General features: G+C 41.8%; 1 protein-coding gene across 1 annotated transcript in view; it reads left to right on the forward strand.

The window, feature by feature from the left end:
* Nucleotides 1-591: 591 nt before the first annotated feature.
* LOC308129060 (arf-GAP with coiled-coil, ANK repeat and PH domain-containing protein 3-like) overlaps nt 592-22,096 on the forward strand; it is a 54,199-nt gene continuing 32,694 nt past the window's right edge. The window contains exon 1 of the mRNA XM_080494820.1: nt 592-818. Coding sequence (XP_080350946.1) covers nt 772-818 — 47 coding nt within the window. The 5' untranslated portion in view covers nt 592-771. The remainder of the gene's footprint in view (nt 819-22,096) is intronic.

Raw genomic sequence — 22,096 nt, forward strand, 5'->3', positions numbered from 1 at the left:
TGGTTCTGGTATCTCTTTCTTTTAGAAATTACAATATGTATTAATGACCCCCCCCCCCCCCCCCCCCCCCCCCATTTGATTTCAGTACTTTTATTACCTAATATGTGTTTTAACAAGCTATTTTCTACAAAAGATGCCCTTCTTGTAACGGCCAGGATTCAAACCTGGGTCCTCTCACTGAAGATCATGATTTAACACAAGATTCTTGTCCGTTACGGTTTAATAATTACCTACATTGAATAGTCTTATTCTATTCCACTGTTTCGAGGAGGCATTTGTCGCCACATTGAATTTTATAGCTCTGGATATTTGTGCTTGCCCGGGTATCCACGTTTACATGATGCAAGTGTTTTACCCTTTCGGTCAGTCGTTTGTGAAACAAATGGAGTTGCATTGTCACGCGGCTGCTATTTAAAAAAACAACAACAAAAAAACCTATTCATTTGGAGAGGTGTTTTGTTGCGTTGCGCTCCCAGGATTCCGCGTGTTTCCACGGTGCAGTTGGGGCACCCTGCCTCTGCTCGGCGCTCTCCTCCCCCTCTGCTCGGCGAGTCTCGGCGGCGCAGCGACGCCTCCAGTAGTAAATCCGCCCGACGCGCTCCTCCGAGCTCGCATTCTGTGTCACGGTGCCACCGGGAGAGGGGCGACAGGCTGCTGCGCGTCAGGGGGAGAACCAGTCACCGTCCGCTCGGTTCAAGCCACGTCCCGTCCCGCCGCAGGGCAATGACATTTTGCAGATTGAAGTAGGAATAACGACGAGAAAACGCCAAAATGACGGTGGACTTTGAAGAATGTATTAAAGATTCACCCCGATTCAGGTAAGGCTGCTCCCTTCAGGCTCATCACAGCGGTGCGCAAAAATGGCACGCCTTCTTTTGCATGATTTTTTTATTTTTTTATTTTTTTAAGAAGAGATATGGGACAAGCTTCTCTCATGCGGGATTTATCGAGGCATCAACAGTGTAAAAAATGTGGTCAGTGTCTGATTTGCACATGTGTCCTACAACAGCAGGGCGTCTGTTCGGTCATTTTAGTCTTTCTTTTTTCTTCTCCTTTCATTTAAGCACATCTCTCCTGTCATTACTTGAATTTAAATTGTTTTATTATTAATGTTATTAATGCCATTCAGTTTATATTAAAAAACGATGATGCCTTTGGTGCGAATTTATCCTGTGTGGTGGGTGAGTGGGAATGCGCTCAGAGATGGGATGGACACTCACTGCCACGCACAATGAGGATCCATTTTGCTTCCATGTAAAAAAAAAAAAAAAAAATTATAGATGATACTCAGCCCAGATACCATGCCTTAACGAGCACACCAGAGACACCCCTCCAATGTGGCTCGGAGGAGTGCAGAAGCACCATGTTGTGTGACAGTGTTGCAGCATGGCACGGAGTTCGCTGTCTTTTTCCATTTAAAGCGGGGCCCGCAGTCACCTATGGCTTGTCTCTCTGTCTGTCTGCACATGTGAGAGGAGATGCCCTTGCAGCGGCAGTAGTGGCGATGCTGGCGAAGATGCAGCAGGGAGTGCAGTGCACACTCTCTGCAGGAATGGGGCTTGCATCCTGGGCACTGATCCAGCTCTTTCTGCCCCTCGCCTGTGCTGGAGGCTTTGTTTCTTTGCTCAGTCCACGTGCTGGACTGTAAATGTGGTTATAACAACATTTAGACTTGCTCATCATGTCTGTGTAAAGGGTTTGCTTTCAAAGGCAGCCGGATAATTATGTATTCATCATATTCAGAGCAAAGTATTGCGTTGGACAGTGTTCCCGTGAGTTTCTCCATGTCGGCATCTGTTGCCTGTTTGCTCTCCGTTTTCTCTGTTTGTCATCCCGCTTGCTTCTCTCCTTCCTTCCTTTCTATTTCTCTCATGCATAACCCACCCTGCTTGTTCAATGTGCCATGCCCTCGGACTATCAGAGAGTCTTTTTACAAGCAGACTCTGAAATAGACTCGAGGCATCCAATCTGCTTCTTCAATCCCACTCCAGCAGTGATGGATGAGTGAGACAGAAGGTTAGGAAGAGGAAGGCAGGAGCAGCTCACATGTAGAGACTGCACTTCCCCTTGTCTCTTCCTGGTTCACGTTCCCATGGTCTCATAAAGAGTATTATGTGGAACATTCCTACACTGACAAAGGAAGCTGATCTTACCGTTTCCTCAAATCCTAGAAAACAACCTAAGTTGTGTAACAGATCGTTATTATCATGGAAAACAGTGATCATGTTCCCGAGGCAGCATGAGCTCTGATTTGAAAGTATTGTATTCATCTATAAAGTTTGGATCTGAATTCATCATCTATTTTTTTTAACCAGAGAATACCAGTTAAATACATTGAATATTAAAAATGTTTCACTAGTGTTGTAAACTGTACTATGGATGCACCTGTAAGTATTTCCATCCATCCACCCACGCTGGCAGTCACCAATTTATCTAATGTTTTGCCTGTTCACTTTTCCTTTACTGTGAGGATGTCCTCGGTCCCATCCCGTGCTCGGCGGCCAAATAGTGAAGACATTCATGAGATGATATTGGTGCGATAGCCCACATATGTTGATTTGGTTCCAACTCTCCCATCATTTCTCTGTCCTTTTTCCACAAAACACAATAAAGTGATTCTTTCTATTTTAAGCTCATTGAGATGTACTTGTGAGAGTTAACACTAAATGTGGGTTGCCTGGCAAAAGTGCTGTGTGGGTCCTCTACTTTTCAACACTTTATCAACACAATGATGCAAAAGGCAGTCGTGTCCAGAAGGCTTAAACGTGACAAAGCCGAGGCGATGCAAACTGTGAAAACCACTCCAGTCGTGGTGAAGACAGACGCAGTAGTCTGAACGACATTGTGGACTTTCAAGGCCAATTGCCTGTCTGTAAGACATATTTGAGTGAAAGTCATGTGGACGTCCCCAAGAGACCCTTGTAAATATTTAATGCTTTCACAATCGGGGTGAATCCCAAACATTGGCATGTTTTGAAACACACACTTCCTCTAAAAAACGTGGATCCATAGTTGGTGTTGCATGACTTATACAGATAATTACACACTGCCGTTCCAGAATTTTCCATTATAATGGATTGCATTGCCATGCAGCTGTATTCCTCCTCCTCCTCCTCCTCCTCCTCCTCCTTGTCCTCCTCCTCCTCTTCCTCCTCTTTCTCCTCCTCCTCCTCGTTGTGTCACTCCGGAGAAATGGGAGCAGAGAACTGGTGTGTCTTCCCACACGCCGTACTAAAACTGCACACGCCCTCCTGCTGCAGGTCCCAACTTGTTTAATTGTGTATGAATGATGAACATTTTTTTAAGAAAAGGTATGCCAATGTATCTGTAACGCACATCTTTTTGTTCTTTCTCTTGTACTATATGCCAAACTCTCCTTCACTGCCCTCCCTCCTGTTCCGTCACCTGCTGTATTCATTCATTCTTTAACAAAGCATGCAGCTAAGCTTGGCCAGTGCACACCTGCCCGTAGCTGCTGGTTCTAACTGGTTGTGGTCACATTTCTTTGAAGCACAGAACTTTTTGGTGACTGACATCAGTTTGTAGCTACAATCTGGTTTGTCGAATTGATTTTATTTGTGGTTTGTTTTTAGTAAACAGATAAATATTTCCATTTGGGAAGCTTTAAAAAAAAAACACACGTGGAGAAGATTGCAAACCAATTTCATGATTATAAAGTATTCTAAATCTCACTTATGGGAACATGATTGTTTTATGCAGTACTTAGTATCCCCGATGCACACACAGCACTGTGTTTTTATCATACCGACTCATTAAACAGTTGAAAGACAATGTTATAATAGTTTGGATGTAAAGATTATCATTTAGTGCATTACTGCTTCCATGTATGCCTTCCACTTAGTCATGCCTATGACTGTATTATTTGCGATATAGATTTAAATATGCATATGGGTTGGTGTGAGCTGTTGCCTAGCAACTGCTGCTGTAAGTGAGATCTCGGAGAAATGAGGACACTGAGTTTAAGAATGAAAGAGTAGGGTGGGTGTTCTGAAAGTTCTTCATCAAGTTTAACTTAAGGAGAATAATAGTTACAAATGGCGATCCGAATCTGTTCATTTATGTGTATTTGCTTTCTCTTTCAATACACCAAAAGGCAAAATGAAAATAAACTGTGGGGCAATCACTGTAAACTGTAAGTCGTTGGTGGAGTCTTTTTGTTGAAAGTTTAATAAAAAAAAAAAAAGTCAAGCGCACAGTAGGTTTGCCTCCACTGGTGTCTGTGTCAAGTGCAAAAGCAGAGAGAGAGAGAGAGAGCACTGAAAATAAAACTGCCGATGTTGACTGCCGCAATGCCTTTTTCAGGTGTTTGTGTGCACAGCTGGGAGTTTACAAATGTGGAGAATGATCCAACCGCACCTGTATGTCTCCCTCATCTCTGTTTTGCTTTGGCATTTTTGTTGTCATCCCACCCACACAGGCAGGCGGGCTGACAGGTTGTGTGAGTGGGTCAACCAGATTTAACCTCAGGCAACTAGAGCAGAAGGGGACTGTGCATGGAGTCGTTGCTTCTGCCAATTTCGACCATGATGTCATTTATAAGCAATTTACAAAAGCGAAAACATTCACTGGCAGAACATGCAAACCTCACACAGAAAAGTCCCCAAACCTAACCGTGGCTCAGACTTTTGAGTATTTTTCCAATAAAGTGATGTTGCTAACCACTAAACTCCTGTGTGATGTTGATTTAATGAAAGTTACTTACTATCCCATGTCCCTGTGGCAGGAGGGTTCTGGTCCTAAGGATGAAATTGATGTGGCTTTCACAGTAATCAAAGTTCGACTCATCATTTAGCTTTCCGTGAGAAAGTTGCCAAACCTGAATGTCGTAGTACTTCTAAATGCTGCGTTACCGTCTTCAGGCTGCTACATGTCACAGATATACAGGTAACAATACTGTCATTGATTCTTGAGATTACAAATCACAAATATCTAGTCCAGGAGATTACAAAATGTTAGTGGGTGAGCAATCTCACAGAGTTCAAACCACATGAATATTGAAGTGAGTGTTTTAAGTTCATAGAAGTTATCAGTGGGTGGGATTTAGTGAATGATTTGAAGGCACTCTTTAAAAATGAGGGATTTGGTTCATCTTATATGCGATTTCCAGCATTATTGTAAAAGCATGGATTAGTTTATTGGCAGATTTAAATGCTTTTTTTTTTTCTTTTTCTTTTCGATGCTGTAGATATCTGTCTGGTGCCCTGGTTTCTTTTCACTTCCTCTAAGCCTTCTTTTCCACACATCATATTGTCTGTTTGAAATGATGAATTCTCAGCGGTCATTCACCTGTGAAATGTCTAAATATGCATGACTCAGACTCCTCTGCTTGCACATTTTCTTGCAGCCTTGGCTGACAGGGAAGCAACCTGTCACTGTGTTTCATTCAACAGTGGAGAGTGAGTTTTCAGTACAAAAACACAGCTGTGTGTGTGTGTGTGTGTGCGTGCGTGCGTGCGTGTGTGTGTGTGTGCGTGTGTGTGTGTGTGTGTGTGTGTGTGTGTGTGTGTGTTTGTGTGTGTAAATGGACCAGTGCACAGTGGCCTTAAACAGTGCAGATGTTTTTGCACTGGAAGGAGGAAATGTATTAGAGCGCAGAATAAGATTACCTGTTGCCAGAGCAGGCCGACGTCAATGAACTGTGCCTCTGCTGGTGCACCGTTGCCTGTATAATATCCAGATGCCACAGAAGTATGAGGTGTCAGTTTTTGAGTGAACTCTCGGATGACCTTGTCTGCCTTTTTCTTTTCTTTCTCTCTTTCTTTTTCTTTTACATAATTTGGTGAAAACACATTTTAGAGGCACCGTGACCCTGTGAACATCACCAGAAATAGATCCCTGCTGCTCAGCAGAACATTTAAAACGGTTCCAGACCACTCACATTAGGTTGCTAATGTCAAGAAACTCATTCCCAACCACTTTCCTTAATTCATCCATGTGCACAGACAGACCGGAAACAGCCCTGCTGGCCTTAAATCTCTATCCTCTTAACCTTCACATATAAGTTCCAGATTAATTTCAAAGCTTTTATCGGTGTTGTTGATTGTCATGATGACAAGGACTTGAATTTTTTTTTTTTTAAACACAGACTTATATTTGAACTTTGTCATAAGTTCAAGCTGCATTGTTGCAAACACTGCACACACACACACACACACACACACACACACACACACACACACACACACACACACACACACACACACACACACACACACACACACACACACACACACACACACACACACACACACACACACACACACACCAGCAAATCCCCTGCATTCAGCCCAAATCTTGAGGGATTTCCCTCCATTGGAATAGTTTTTCGTTTGAATGTAAAAGAAAATCATATGATTTCACAATAGCTGACTCAAATAGATGCATTAAAAAGTATCTACGTATGTTTATTATCTCCAGGCTGAGTTTAATCTAGAGGGCTGCAACTTTCAGTCTGTCCATCGTGGCTCTGCACAGCTTTAACAAAACAAACCGTGTGTGAAATATTTCCCAGTCAGACCGTCTTTGAAACGACTCTTATCTTGCACTTACATAGGACAAACGTGATACATAATTAAAAGAAGAAATCTATGTTTTATCCGCGACAGTGTCAAATCCCACTGGTTCGTCTGAGAAAACTAGATTAACATAGAAAGGTTTCGTCAGTCATTAATACACTCATTAAATATAAATTTAAATGAAGTCAAGTATTTAAAATAAATGTCATCATGATAATTCTGAGCTCTGGTCAAAAGCAAGAACATATAAAAAAAGATGTCTGATCTTATGAAAATGCAGTATTTTGAGCTTGAATGGTGATCTGTAGTTCTTTAATTTCACATATGCATCATGCACAGTTGACGATTGCAGACTCCTGGTTCACTATATTCGGACACCTCAGATTAAAAAAAAAAACCCAAAACAAATCAGTAACTGCGCCTCAAGTAACCAGCATACAACTACCCGCCGACCTTTTAAACTCTTTTAACCTGCTAAGTGTCACAAAAATACGGTGCAGGAAAGCTGGGGGTCCAAAAATATCCGACATCCCCACAAGAGCTCACATAAATATTTTAGTTCCCTCTATGTTTGTAAAGGTCGACGCTTCGGTGGATCACTCAGACTGTGACCTGTAAAAAAAAAAGAAACAACTCTCTCATGTCGGAAGCATGAAAATTGTGGGAACTTCAAAGCAGCGCGGACGTTGTTTCGCAGCCTGGGGAGTTTACTGTTGTGTTTTTCTGACCAGCTCATAAAAACACTCAAGTTTCTCTTTCTCCACATAAAACACAAGTCACCAAAGAAGCCGGTCGACCACGTTGACAACACGTTAACACAACTGTGATGATGTTCACATGGCAAAATGTGGAAGGAGAAGCTGACATGGCTACTTGTTCAGAAATACTGAAGCTGTAGCACTTGGACGATGTTGTTTTTTGTTTGTTTGTTTGCTTGGAAGCACAACGTGAGCACATCACTGCTGCTTCTCCGCTCACAATGTTGGCATTCCCGCTTGCTTGCCCACATGCCTCTTACATAAGACATTTACTAATAAACAGGATCTAATTGGAGGATCCACAAAAAATCCAGGTCTTCTTTTCCGAGAATATTAAATGAAACAAACCTAAACTCAAGTGATGAAGTGGGGTGTCATTGCATAGTTGTCGCCTATCTGTGGTTTTCTTTATTCCTACCTCACCATGTGTGCAGCGGTTGTAGCATGTCGGCCAATCATATCCCGATATTCCTTTCTGTACTGGCTTGTAGAGCACGGAGTGGTTTGACGTGTGCGCGGCAGAGCATCAGTCCTGCACGCGGACATTTCCACTCAATTCACGGTGCAGCAGATTTTCTGCCACTGGGCTGCACGTGTTGCCGGGAGACTTAGTGTGGGGCCCATATATGAAATAGGATTATCAGTAACCACATTCTCTGATTAAATCAACTGGATAGCCAACACACCCTATTAAAGCTCACACACTCTCAGCCTCTTACCCTGAGAACCTCAATACAATTTCTCCTTTCCACAACGGGCAGGATATAGACTTACAGGAACGGGTTTGACACGGTTAATGTCTGACTGGTTCAAGGGTTGTGTGAGCCTCCAGTCTGTTGTGCAGCGGATTTATTTGCCTGTGGGGAAATCTATTTGTTTTACCAATTTGACCATAATTTGCGTGGTATTCTCGTTTCAGCTAACCTTACCTTTCACCTTTCGAGGGATAAAATGTCGTCGCTCTTCAAACACGGTGCCATTCAATCCAACTATTCGAGATTAAAAACAAAAAAACCTCCCGTATGCAACAATATTTCCATTATTGCAAGGTTGAGTTCTTGCTTCTTGGCCATTTGGCTTCCTCGTGAGGTTTGCATGTTCTCCCCGTGCTAGATTATAACCAGGTAGTCATTGTCTGTGTCCCGTCATTCAACAGCATGCTTGTTCGGATAATTAATGTCTCAAAAAGGCCTCAAGATATGAGTGCGTGTGGCAGTTTTCCTCATGATGAACAACGCACCTGTCAAAGGTGTATTCTGCACTGCAGGCTCCGGCTCACTGAGAGGACAGTCAGGACAAGGTTCAGAAGATGATACATGGATATGAGGTAACAAGTTTGACTGGTTTTTAAAATGGTAAGCAAAAATACAAAGAAAAAATTACCACTGTAACTACAAGTTCCATCATGAACGAAGCATGAGATAAACATTGAACCACGGACCAATCAACCAAATTCAAGCTTGTGCAGTTATTAGTTAACAATTATATTTCATGACAGAAGATTATTAAAAAAGAAAGAAAGAAAGAAACTCGTGTAATTGTGCTTCATATTATCATAATAGCTGGTTTCTTGAGATTGCTTTCCAGATTAGTGAGCTACGATTGATGTCTTGGTGGACAAAGAGTAAGTGGCAATAAATTTAAACCTCCAAATTAAAACATGCACCGTGAAAAAACAACCTCTGACGTGACCGTTGTTCCATCAAAAGTGCATCAGACAGTGTGAAAATGGCATATGAAACATTTACAACAAACACTGCGTCGGTCTTTCATCACTCCTGTAAAACTCTGCTATTTACATGCGGTACCAGCAATTGGGAAGAGTTGCATTTTCCCTGTTTACATGGAGACAGGCGAGAGTAGCATTTTGGACTCTTGTCTTGTAAACGAACAGCTAAAATGGAATCAGTGTTTACCGTTTTAACGACGCATACGCAGGGACTTGGTTACATTCTCGCATAGTTTCGCACATCACTGCCGACCTCCACTGGGAGCAATTTAGAGTTTAGTTTCTTGTCCAAAGACAAGATCAAGGAACATCAAACTACCGACATTCGGATTGGAAGACGTCCCACTCCGGCCATCATGAACAAATTTGATCGCTTTTGTGAGAAGTGAACAATTGTGACAGAAATCTCACGGTTTTCTCATGCCGTCTCAAAGTCGATTCCAAACAACCTCTTTGTCTCTGAATAATCATTCATACTCATTGAGATCAGACCTTGGTGGGAGAGGTTGTGAAACACCCAGCCAAAGCCCGTTGAAACATGAATCAAAACGATTAAGTAAATTGCCCACATCTTGTTCCTGAGTTGTTTTTCTTCATCCCGAGTCATTTTTCCAAAGCAAATGACTTAAACTCCCCTGTTCGTCACTGGCCTGCTCACTTCAGCCAGTTTTCTAACAAAGCTACAGATTCCAAGGTTTTCAAAAGGTGTTAGTATGTTGGTGTTTTGGACGGTGTTGGTTAGTATATATATACTGTATATGGTGTTGTCACAACCAACAAACACACAGCCTAGCCGTTGCTTTAGTTGTACATATTTTACGGCTTGCGGAACTGAAGGGTCTCTTTGAACTATCGGTCCCTGTGAAGACGTGAAATCGTAGAGTAGGAGAAACCAGCAGGACGAGCCAGTGTGTCATATGTGGAATGTGTCTTATGGTGGCCACACTTCAGTCCTGACTGCTACTCAGTTAGTTTTGTGCAGATAAAAGCCCAAATTGTGTATGTTTAACGCACATGAAGATTGACGGAGCAGTATATTGCGGAACACAGCCGCCCATCAGGTCATGTTCTGCCGGGTGAAAAGGTCACTGGTTCAATGGTTTCTCACACTGTAAATCACAAGGTCCCAGAGGAGAACGGGATGACTCTGAACTGGACGTGAAACGGGGAGGTTTTACTATCAAAACAAACAGCACTTTGAACTTCAGGGTGGCTTTTTGGTTGTTTTGCATTTTTCATACACAATTTAGATTTTTCTCGTACAATACAGTTGAACGATGAGTCAATGATATGTCATCGGGGAGGACTTCTCAGTCGTGGCAGATTAGTTTCAAGTGGTCCATGAACTATTTGCAGTAGCTGCCAGCATGTACATCCTGTTCAAAACCTAAAGATATTATGATAGGCTGCTTCCACAAGGCAAGTCTGTCAGACACATGCATTCTTCCAGTGTTTATCTATGTTAATCTGACTATAATTCAATAACATATCTTCGCAAAGAAATCCTTGTCTCTGGTGGCTGCATGACTAACAAATCTGTTCTAGTTTTGGAAAAGAAATAAAAAAAAGAAACCTTTAAGCCACCGGTGGATGTTTGTTATTGAGAAACAATGTGGGTATTTTTCTAGCATTCTCAAGCTCCTGCTTGCCTCCAAAAATTCACCCAACTGGTTCAACCAAGTGACAGAGAAGTGATAAACGCATGATGAGTAAGCCTGAGAGGTGTATTGTGTCAACATCCATCATCCGCTTTACTCCAGAAGATCTCTTTTCTCTCGTGTAATTTGTCACATACAGGTTTGCTGTCCCTTTCTTGCTCTTTTGCCCTTTCTTTCCCTTCCCCACGTCCTTTATTGTTGGTGTGGGTGTGGGGTGTAGATATGAATCAGTGTCAGGGCTGCAGCAGCCCGGCAGATTGAGTTTCACTGCTTCCCCGGCATTTGTACGCCTGTTTTGTGCTGGAGACAGACAGCAGGAGCAGAGCTTGGTATGACTGGAGCGATGATAAGTGAGGAGCAGTGCTCTGGGAGATAATTGATGGACGGATGTTCGTGGGAGAGGGAAGCTGTCAAGAGTGGATGGCGGGTTGATTGTGGGGATGAATGGACTCGGAGGAGTCGTGGGCCACACATGCCAGAGGAAGGAAGACAGAAAATGGAGGACTACTCGTCTCCATCGTTACCACTTATTGTATGTTGTTGTCCTGGTTACCCGCCCGATAGATCTTCCATTTATACACTGTATGAGTCATGAGTTGCACCGTGGGCTGGCCACACATCGAGGAACCTGAGCATGAATGAGAACCTACAGTCTTCCCAGTGTGGCGGGAGTCCAGAGGAGGAATCGGACAGCTGCCTTGTCAAATGGCGGCGTGGACGCAGCTTCCCTGAGGTGACAACAGAAATAGTCATGCGGCCCGCTCTGGCTCACATGCAAACTATGAGAGGAGATGGTTTGTGTGTGCGTGTGTGCGTCACTCCCTTACATCTGGAGCAGCTGGTTCAGATTTGCTCCCAACTTTCCCTACCTTTGTTTTAGTTTTTCTTACAATCACATTCAGATTTTCAGCTTTAATGTGCTGTGTGTGTTCCCTGTTTATCGTCATGGTATTTTCACTTCCTTCTCTCCTCCATTTCTCCGTTTTTACTCCTCCTGCGCCCACGTCCGTGTTGCCTTGGGCGATGCGTGACGCCATATGGAGGAAGCTAAATCAGTCTGCGTCACAATTTTTGGACCGCTGACATTAACTTCCGGTGTATTGCGTAGATGCCTCCATTTATCACTTGTAAAAGCATTTCTGTTTCACTCTCTCGGCTCTTCCCTTGTGTTCTTGGCTACAGGGTGTTGAGACATTCATCATCCCCTTACAAGTTGTTGATTTGGGCGAGATGTGTGTTTGGCAGCCCACCAGCCCTGCTCCTCAATGAATCAAAACATCCTGCAGTGCTGAGGCCACAGGAGTGATGGACAGGCCAATCTTCAGTTGTGGCACGAGCAGAGACAGGAACTCTGATTGCTCTCTTAGAAACTGATGGATTCTCCTTTCACGTTTTTCCTCCATTATTCAGTATGCATCCCGGCCACAGATCTCCGTGGAATTCCTTGTAACCAAATGAAAACATTCCCATCTGCAGTGTCAGCAGTCCCACACATACTCGGATCCATGTTTCCCACCCCCATAAAATCTTGCACTCATTCAAAAAAAAAAAGAAAAGCACTTTCTCCCATTTGTTGGATGAAAACCAGAACAGCTGAACCACAGTCACAGGTCGATAATGAACAATATGTCTTTGAGCAGTAAGGATGACCACGGTGTATATCCACCACTGCTTTGGTATGTGGGTGCAGAGATATAGCGGGAATTAGTGTGCGTGTGTGTGTGAATGTGTGTGCGTGTGCACGTGTGTACATATGTCGCTGAGGAGTAGACAGATGTGGCTAGCTGAACAAGCAGCTTCTGTATGAGAGATTTTGGTTGCAGTAAAAGGAGATTAAGGCTTTACCCTATATGAAACGAGCAAAGTAAAACTTCCCTGCTGGCTCTTGCTTGAGGTTTTTCTCTCAGACACGAAAGTAGCAAATCAGATCAGACTTTGGACACATAAGGCTTTGTTTTCACCAGAGACAAGCACTTTTTTTTTTTTTTTCCCACAGTTTTAAAAATCTCTGGGGAAACTGGGCTGCTGGCGAATTTATGTTCGTGCTGTGAAATTTTCTCACAATCCTCCAGTTTGCCCTTGATTTTAATTCAAGCTATATCATGTAATATCAGTCGAATCGATTGTAATGCGGCTTTCCATTAGAGGCCTGTAAATTCTGAGCTGGTTTTAGTGTGTCAAAGTTGAATGAAATTAACTCATAAGTTACTGTAAATTGATTAAATCAATAATGTATATGAATATAAGTTGCTCAGCTTCCTGTATTAATTATTAATTCTTATCTAGCAGGACTTCACCAGCTATAAAAAGAAAATTGAATCTATTTCCATGTTCATTATTATTGGTCATCAAGTCACTTTAAACCATTTTTTTTCATTCAAATTCTGATATATGAATATCTTTCATTTTTGTCATTTGGAGAAAGCAAGTGTGAACTGGCTGTGGAATAAGACTGGATTCACAGCCTTTTTTCCTTTCTTTCTTTCTTTCTTTCTTTCTTTCTTTCTTTCTTTCTTTTTTTTTTTTTTTTACAATTCCATGACATTCTAAACATTTATCAATTGATTTATTGAGAAAATGATTGATAAGGAAAACATGCATTAATTATGGAAATAATTTGATTCCATAATGTTCTTTATTGTACTGTCAGGAATATAAAGTATTGAAATTCTATCATCCATCCATCCATCCTCTTTACCACTTTATCTTGTTCATAGTCGTGGGGTTCAACCATAATTTTCAAATTATAATTAGGAGGTTGTATTCGTTCTCTGGAATTTTTAAAAAAAATTTTTATCCCAACTTTGTTTCTTCAGAAAATTCCCTGCAACTGATTTGATGAAATAAAGTCATTTCATCTGCTTTTCCCTCTGGCTCTTTCATTGTTTTAATTGAATTTTCCCAAAAGTGAATTAAACATCATTTCAAATCTGAAAGCTTCACTTCACCAGCTTTACACGATGACACAGGAAACCTTGCCTCATGTCCCACACCTCGGCTCTCCTCTTCTTGCTTTGTTTCTTGAGCTGCCTTTTGTAAGACTGATGTAAACCTATCTCTCCATTCTGTCTCAACACCTGGATTCTTCCTTCATTGAATATCCACTTACACATCAATCCCACCACAACATCATTCTCATCCCATGTAGTCATTAGCAATGCAGTCACATTACATGTTGTAATACCAGTGTGTAATAGATGTCATAAAGTGGCTGAGCTGAAGGATATGAAATGCAAAGCATCGTTCCTGTGGGTTCTCTACCTCCTTCAACCAACATTCAGTTAACTGCTGAACTCCAGAGTGGATGAATTACCCCAGTCAAGCCATAATGACAGTGGACAATCAGAATTACAATGACTGAAATAGTTGTGTTGTTGTGTGGCTTCATTATATGGATAAATGTTTGTCGAAAACTAAATTTCCTTGGTTTGTGAGCACACATTGTCTCCCCATCCTTCTCAGCAGATTCTGTTTCCTTTCCTACATTCAGTTATCACATAACACACACACACACACACACACACACACACACACACACACACACACACACACACACACACACACACACACACACACACACACACACACACACACACACACACACACACACACGTAACCTTACGTGTTTAAGCTAATTGTAATATTACCATCTAAACATTTTAGCAAATAAATATATGTAAACATTGTTGGTTGATGCATTATTCATGTTTTGTGGCCTTAAAGTGAGAAAGTAAATCAACAAACTTAACAATAGTTGCTGTGTGTCTGCTGTGATTTAGATTTAGCTTATTTACATAATCATGTTTGTATCGTGTGATAAAACTCTTCAACAATCTCAAGTTTTCTGTGTTTGCTGACAACCTGAAGTGACCCAAGACCTCATCGAACCGCAAACATATAAACAGCACAGCCTGACAGTCATGGTCAGATAGTTATGATTTTAATAAGAAGTCACTCTCAACAGGAATCTTTAGACCTCACCTCCTAGTGCATCTATAGCAGACTGGAGATTATCTGTGGGCCGAGAGAGTTAAAAAAAAAGAAGAGTTTATACCTTGCAAAGTTTAACATAGATGACTTTTAATTGAAAAAAAAAAAAAAAAAAGCTTCATGAATAATTTGTTTTCCAGAAGGTCTCACTACACAAAATAAGGAAATACCTCAGATACTCGCATACATATCATTTTTCACTGGGAAATATTTCCAGGAAAGCAAAACAAGACCTCAGGGTGTCTTTTGGCGAGGATATGATTGATTTATGTGAGTGGGTTGTCCATAGTCAAATGGTAACTGACGGTGTTCTCTGTGTTTGGCACTCTTGGATGGATCTTCATACAGGGTTAGATGAGAGAATCTGTGGATGTTTCCTCTTTGGCAGATCTGATTGTGGAGTCAGCAGGAGGCTTATGGCACTGGTGTTCATTCAGAGCTGCCAACAATAACAGGAGGGACACTCACTTCTTTCCACTGGTGCACAGCTGGTTCAAGGCGGCGTCTTTCTCTATCACATACATGTTCTCATCAAAAATGCACATACATGCGACTCCATAAATAAACACCATAATGCAGAGCTTAAACCTGCTCCTTTAGGCCAGTGTGGGAGAGAGAGCCGATCAAATATTAACACACACGGCCTCAAGGCTTTGCTCTCTTTACTGAGCATTGCAACGTTCCCAATGTCTTTCTGAGGAAAATGCTATTTGCATCAACGTAATTTTTTAGAAAGTCACAATTGTAATGCTAATGTCATGGAGTAAATCAAGATATTGAGCAGATCCTGGCAGTTAAACCCCATTGGATGCCCTGCAGTCAATGAATGGGATCAGATGACCATGTCAGTCAGCCAAGTGTGTGTTTGGATGTGAGCATGTGTAAAAGACGAAGTGTGTCATTGTGGTTTAAAGTGTCTTGGTGCTGTTTTATCCATCTGGGCAGATAAGCATGTATCTGCACAATTTGGGGCTGAAAGAAAGGGTGAGCGTTTTCTGTGTCACACATTCTTGAAGAAAGAAGTGTGAAGCGGCTCCTCAGGCTTAGCAATTGAAAATGAATGCGGCCCTCGCCGACATGTAAACATGTTCAGATCAGTTTGTTAATACCTTTGTCTCTCCTCTGGTCATGCTTGAGCGATGACGCCAATCTTCCTGTATATTTCTGCATGATTCAGTCAAGTTGTGAGCTGACTGACTGTTATTGTCAGCGTGGAATGTGGACTTTCTCTTTCTGGCGATACAAATGCACTCCTTCCTGAAAAATGAGATCTTAGAGGAAAGTAAAGGGCTGAAATAACCTAGAGGACAAAATGCACTTTGATTTCTGATTTCAGTTTTTCTTTCTGTCCCTCCGCTCCGGGCGTGTGGGGGTTGTGGTGATGCATAGCTTGGTTAGTCATTGGCATCACACTCTGTTGAAGCTGTGGAGTCATGACTGTATGAATATTATACTGAGCACGTTTTTACAGCATCGTGCTGTGCTTTCTGAAGTTATGTTCAGTCGCTGGCTACAAAGAGATAACGGCGAACATGAGATGTTGTGAGGATAGATGTGCAAAGTACCATCATTCAATGGCTCATATTGTATTGTATATTCATCGTTCATATAACTGTATACCAGTATTCTTTATTGGACGTGCAGCCTGACTGTACTGATTGTTTTTACTTTCACAATGGATAACATTCAGCTACTATAGCCACTGAACTTTTCCTGCTTGCATTCAGTGCACTTCGCTACGCCTGGCAGACTAATAGACAGATGAGTGATGTAAATATTTAGCTGTATCTTCGACACGAGACCCTAAATGTGGAGTCATTCAGGGGAAGCTTGACTACCTGTCTAATGGCCTTCTCTGCTCTGCTGCTCCCTCCGTCCTGTGTAACTATGGACTGGCTGCTTGTTGGGAGGATGCAAAGAGGATAGAAGCAAATGAGTCCTGGGAACAAAGTGCTTATACACCACAGGGGGCCGCGTCCTCCTCCTCTGCTTTTCTCATGCAAGCTGCATCTGTGTGCGTGTCGGCTGCTGCTTCCATCCCACTGGTAGGCCAGCGAAGGTTAAAGAGGTTACAGATTTGGATGAGCACACAGTCCTTCTTTTCTACTTCTTTGGCTTCCTGCTGTTTTAAGTCGGAGCTTAACTGTGTTTCTTCATGTTTTGTGGAGCTGTGCATTTACAGTCACTTGACTTAAGTAATAAACATGACAGACCTGCCTGTTTTCTTGGAAAATACTCTTTAAGACACAGTTTTGTCCTCATTTATGTAATCTTGACATCTCATCGGTTGGTCAGTCGTGGAAGGACTTCCTGTCTATTAAACCCTCGAGAATATGGGCTGTCAAATCAATGTGGAGGTTGTGCTTTAACGACGGCACATTCCTCTGTGGATGACTGGAGCATGATCGAACTTGTGTTCAAATCCTCAGAGGTGCTCCATTAAACCAAACAGCCAACTCCACCAAGGCCACAAATCCCGTTCACAGGGATGAAGGGCAAAAGGGTAAGTGGGCCCAGCTCTTGCTTGCCTATTAACACATTTAAAACTTGTTGGGATTGTTGGAGTGTGTGTGCCACTAGCGACTGTGTGTCCACGATGGGTAGAGGCTGCAGAGACTTCCCTATGTTTCAGAGAAATGTAAGGAAAACAATAATACTATTGGGTACTGAACTGTTTTTTTCAGTATTAGACACCAATATCCATTTTCGTATTTTGACAGATGTTTAACCACTGTTATAAATCTAAAAATGTGCACGTTCAGGCCCATAAGATAAAGTCACATGATATAAATAATGGTCCCTTCAATTTCTCAATAAAGGAAACTGCTGTTCTAAATGAATTGACTCGAGCGGAGAGATCAACGATGCAGCAGTGAAAGTTAGCTCACTTTTTGCGAGTATAATGGCATTATTATCAAAGTCATACTCTATCCATCTTCTATACATCAGGGCCGCAGGGTGCTGGAGCCGACCCCTGCCCATCTCAGAGTCATCCTCTGAGGGTGAATCGGTGAAAACATACATGCTACAAGCTGCAGGAATCATGTGCCCTGAGAGGACTACGCGAGCCTGAAGCAGACAGGATTTCAAAGCATCCAGCTTATTTACCAAATATAGTATTTATGTTTTTTGCCATGCACTCAAATAATAACCAAAAATATGAGTTTCTGGTTGAGTACATGCTTTTCAGACATTTGACTGTATTTTTTTGCACCAGGAGAAATTTGTTAAAACAAACAACTTGAGTTGGATTGTAACGTTAAGTCTCACACATATATCAAACAAAAATGCAAATCACATGAATAAAAACAGCCTTTCACTCAATTTGCAGCCTTTTTACAATTTTTACAGCTGCAGCTGTACATAACATGAGCATCTCAGCTGGATAAAGGAATATCCTACTGTATTGATTTCTATATGGATATATGGATTAATCGAGTTTGTAATACAGACTGTTCAACCTTTGTCTCTTTTTTCTTACACACTGATTTTGGTAACAAACTGATTTTACTTTCACTCAAAGATGATATAACCCAGGTAGCATTTCTCGATGTCGGCACAGCAGCTTCCTGTGGAAAACACTTGACCAAGGTTTTGCGGTTTTTCCTCCTGCCATCCGCACTTGGAACGGTTGGAGAGAAAATGTTGTATATGCCAGAGGGTGGAAAAAAAAACCTGTTCTACCTGGGTCAATTTGCGGTTGCAATGCATTAGAGGAGAATTATTCCTCTCAGCTTTGCTCGAGCACGAGAAGTTTTCCAGCATGCTTCCTGCTGGCCTGCCGCTGGAATGTACTCTGGAATGACATAATGACGTTTCCACATCCCAGACAGCTTCAGCAGAAGTATTTTAGAGGGCCCCTCTGTGTTTATAACTCGTGTCAAACAGAATGACTGCTTCTGAGTAATCTTAACAACAATGCATCGTATTTGGATGTATATTCTTTGTTAGTGAGACTCACAGGCAGGTGGTCTGACAGCTGGTGGGAAGCACAGAGCCTGGATCTTCTCACTACAAGTGAGTTTACGGTCTTGTAGAGATATGCAGCTACCCCACAGACAAATATGCACGCGAGGAGTGAAGTGGTTTTACCGTCAACGGTCTTCAGCATCTGCTGCCTTTAAGCTCCTCTCTGAGTTTGGAAAGCCAGCACAAGCTTCCCACCATCATCCTGAAGAGAATAAATGTAACTTCACAACATTATGGCCAAAAAACACATTTGATTGGCAGATTTTGCTGGTCATCAGTCCAGCACTGAACTTCTCTGATTGGAGGGCTATCTGCAGTATCTTTTTAATCCACCATATTTAAAAAGAAATCCTACAGCTGTGTGCTGACTTTTCCTTCATTTATTGCAATTGCGCTTTGACCTAAAGGAGGATGGGAGGGTGAATCATTTTCTAAACATTTTCCAGTGTTGTTTCACAGTTTAAATTTCATGTTGACATGTCAAACCAGAATGCCTCTGAATAAACGCCACATAGAGCCTACCACTTAGAACCTAACTTGTTTGCTGTAAGTTTTCCTTGCTTTGAGCAGAACCATTAATGTTTCTAACTGTCTCGAGCCTTCATCCCATATTGATTCGAATAGTTTGTGGACGAACAATATAAACTGTACAAACCAAGACAAATTGTTATTTCTTCTAACTCTTAGCAAGAGGAAGTGGTTATCCAATTGTTCATGTAATGTGCTTGAATAGCTGCTGCAGTTTTGGTTTGGAGTTTTGCTGATGAGCAGCGAGTGAGCAGATTATTTTATCTTTTAGAAAGCGAGTGCCCGGGATGAGGGTTGTCCTTTTTGTCAGCATCGTGTTTGGTCTCTTTGTCCCATCAGCCCTCAGCTCAGTCAAATGTTTTCTCAGGGAATGAGTGTGATGTTTGTTGTGTGTTGGGAGGAGCGTTTAAGGGAAAGCCATGAAGGCATCTTTGTTCACCACATATAAGATGCTAGTGTTTGGCTTGACTTGTTATTGGTGTGAAAAGGCAGTCTGTTTAGGCAACTCTGTGTGTGAGTGTGTGTTTGTATGGGGATCATTTACTGGAGGTTCTTTTAATTGAGTCCCAGCACGTGTGTGAGCTTTTAGTGGCACCCTGAATAGTGTGTGACTGTGCAGATCTGCGCCATGAAAACTCAGATTTGAGTGGAGAAAAGCTGAGTTTGCACAAGTAATTTACAATAAATAAATGCTTGGTGCATTTCTGATTCATCCTTTCATTCACAGTGTTTCTTTCAAACACAGCAGACAAAAGAAAACCACACCGCTTTGTGCCATCAGCCAACAAATGTGGTGTTGCAGACGGACTGGGGCTTGTGGCAGACAGACAGATTGTCAACAGACTGACGAAGGCATGCACAAATGAAACAAAGAGATGTGGGTGGGGGTATGATTTTTGTGGGGGAGAGTGGTGTAATGAGAAAAAAAAAAATCAAGAGCGGGAGTCTATTTCAGATTATAGCACAAAGACTCTTCTACAACGACAAACAATACTTTGATAACACACAGTTGGAGATCAGTGCAGTGATGTTTGTTTAATGTGATTACAATGGTTTTAACATGGTAAAGAGCTGAATGTGGGTTAGGGTGGAAGAACAAAGAAATCAGGGATGGGCTGTAGTTTCTGTCCCCACCCAGAAAAAAAATACACCTGCGTCTGCCCATCAACAAAGATGATGATCTGTGTGAGCTAAATTTGATGTTGCATCTTCTTTTTGAATACATTTCTTGCAGTTCAATAATAATAATAATAATATCAATAAAAGTAGTTTCATTCAGGAATAGCTGATTTGATACAAGTGATGTGATTTTTAATAGGACAAATGTCTGGTTATCAATCAGAGAATAATAGCCTGCTCTGATGAATGCTTGTAGTGAGCAGGACGGACCACACAGCCTTTGCGGCTTTTAAGGGATCAGTATGCAACTCAAGGGCACTTTGTCTGTGGCAGTGGGCACTGCAGATGCATCACCAGTTGCCCTCCAGCCACTAAGTCACTGTCAAGACACCCTGACTTTACAGAGACGAGTGTATCAGCAGATGCAGCACAACGAGCGACTTTACCTGCATTTCAGAGCAGAAAGGAGCTTTGTAGAGTGACAGGGAGATGCACAAGAGCAGACACATCAGACAAAGAGGAAATTGGTCAGTAAAAAAAGCGTGAGTAATGCTGATGCCTGTTGCCATGGTGATTGGGGTCAATGATTGGTTGCCATGGAGCTCTCTGCTTGTAATTCTAGGAGGAATTATTTTTTCACGTAGGTGTGCATTTGTGTGCGTCTAAACATGTGTGTGGGGGATAATAATAGCATAAATGCATTATGAATGAGAATATAGTCCTATTTTGTGTTTATTTACAACCTGTCAAACAGGAAGTGCACAAAAAGATGAAGTCAAAATAAAACTATTTTATTTGGAGAAAAAAAGGGTAGAAACTACATTTCTTTTTAAATGATCAAAGCAAGCAAATTCTCATGATAATACATTTTTTTAATGAAATTATTAAGTACAAATATAGATCCAAGACGCAAAATAAGATCACAGCAGGTGAGGAGATGGGAGATCCAGGAGATGGGGTGTGATCTGGAAACATTTTGTTTCTGGGTCCCGGTCAACCTGAAGCACACGTCTGTACATCTTGATGTACTTCAAGATGATCCAGTTCTAATGCACACCAGAGCTTCCCACCTACAATTGTCTGTAGTATAGGTAATTATAATTTTCTTGAAAATGGCTTCCCATTATGTTGAAGACAATAGGCATTCTCGATCCACTCGACTGAGTCACTGTTAAATGTGGTCTTTGTTATACTGAAGTCAAAATACATCCATTTATGATGCCATTTCACAGTGTCAAAGCCTCTGACAGGTGACAAATTAACATGCATCCGTCCAGCACTTCCACGTCTGACACCTCTGATCCCAGTGGTGTGTTAATTAGTGTGTGATGAGCACACAAGAGCTGAGCGTGATTAAGCACATATGTGTGACAGTGTGCCATGCAGACTGATCCTTTCAAATAACTTGCAGTTCCCTCTAAGTTTAGTTTTTTTGTTTTGTTTTGTGAGGCATCAAGATGTTATTTTTTAGAGCCTGCAGAAAGCATGTGTTCTGACACCAGTAAGAGAACCACATGACTTATTCATCATCGTTGTTGAACTGAACCCGGCTGTGTGAACAGAATGAAATTTGGCAGGTTGCAGGTTTAACATCCCACTTTGTGCATGAAAACTCTATAGTGGACTTTATCTCATTATCTGAAGTTTTGTCTTCAAATAGGAGCAACACTATGTCACTAAACTCTTGCCCTGAATATCATCATTAATTTCTTCTCAACAGCACACACTGTTTAATACCTGTATTAAATCATCCTTTACTGACCTAAATATTACATATTCATATCCATAGTTAATCTCAGCTATTTCGGT

The sequence above is a fragment of the Blennius ocellaris genome, assembly GCF_963422515.1.
Source record: "Blennius ocellaris genome assembly, chromosome: 4".
NCBI classification, from domain to species: domain Eukaryota; kingdom Metazoa; phylum Chordata; class Actinopteri; order Blenniiformes; family Blenniidae; genus Blennius; species Blennius ocellaris.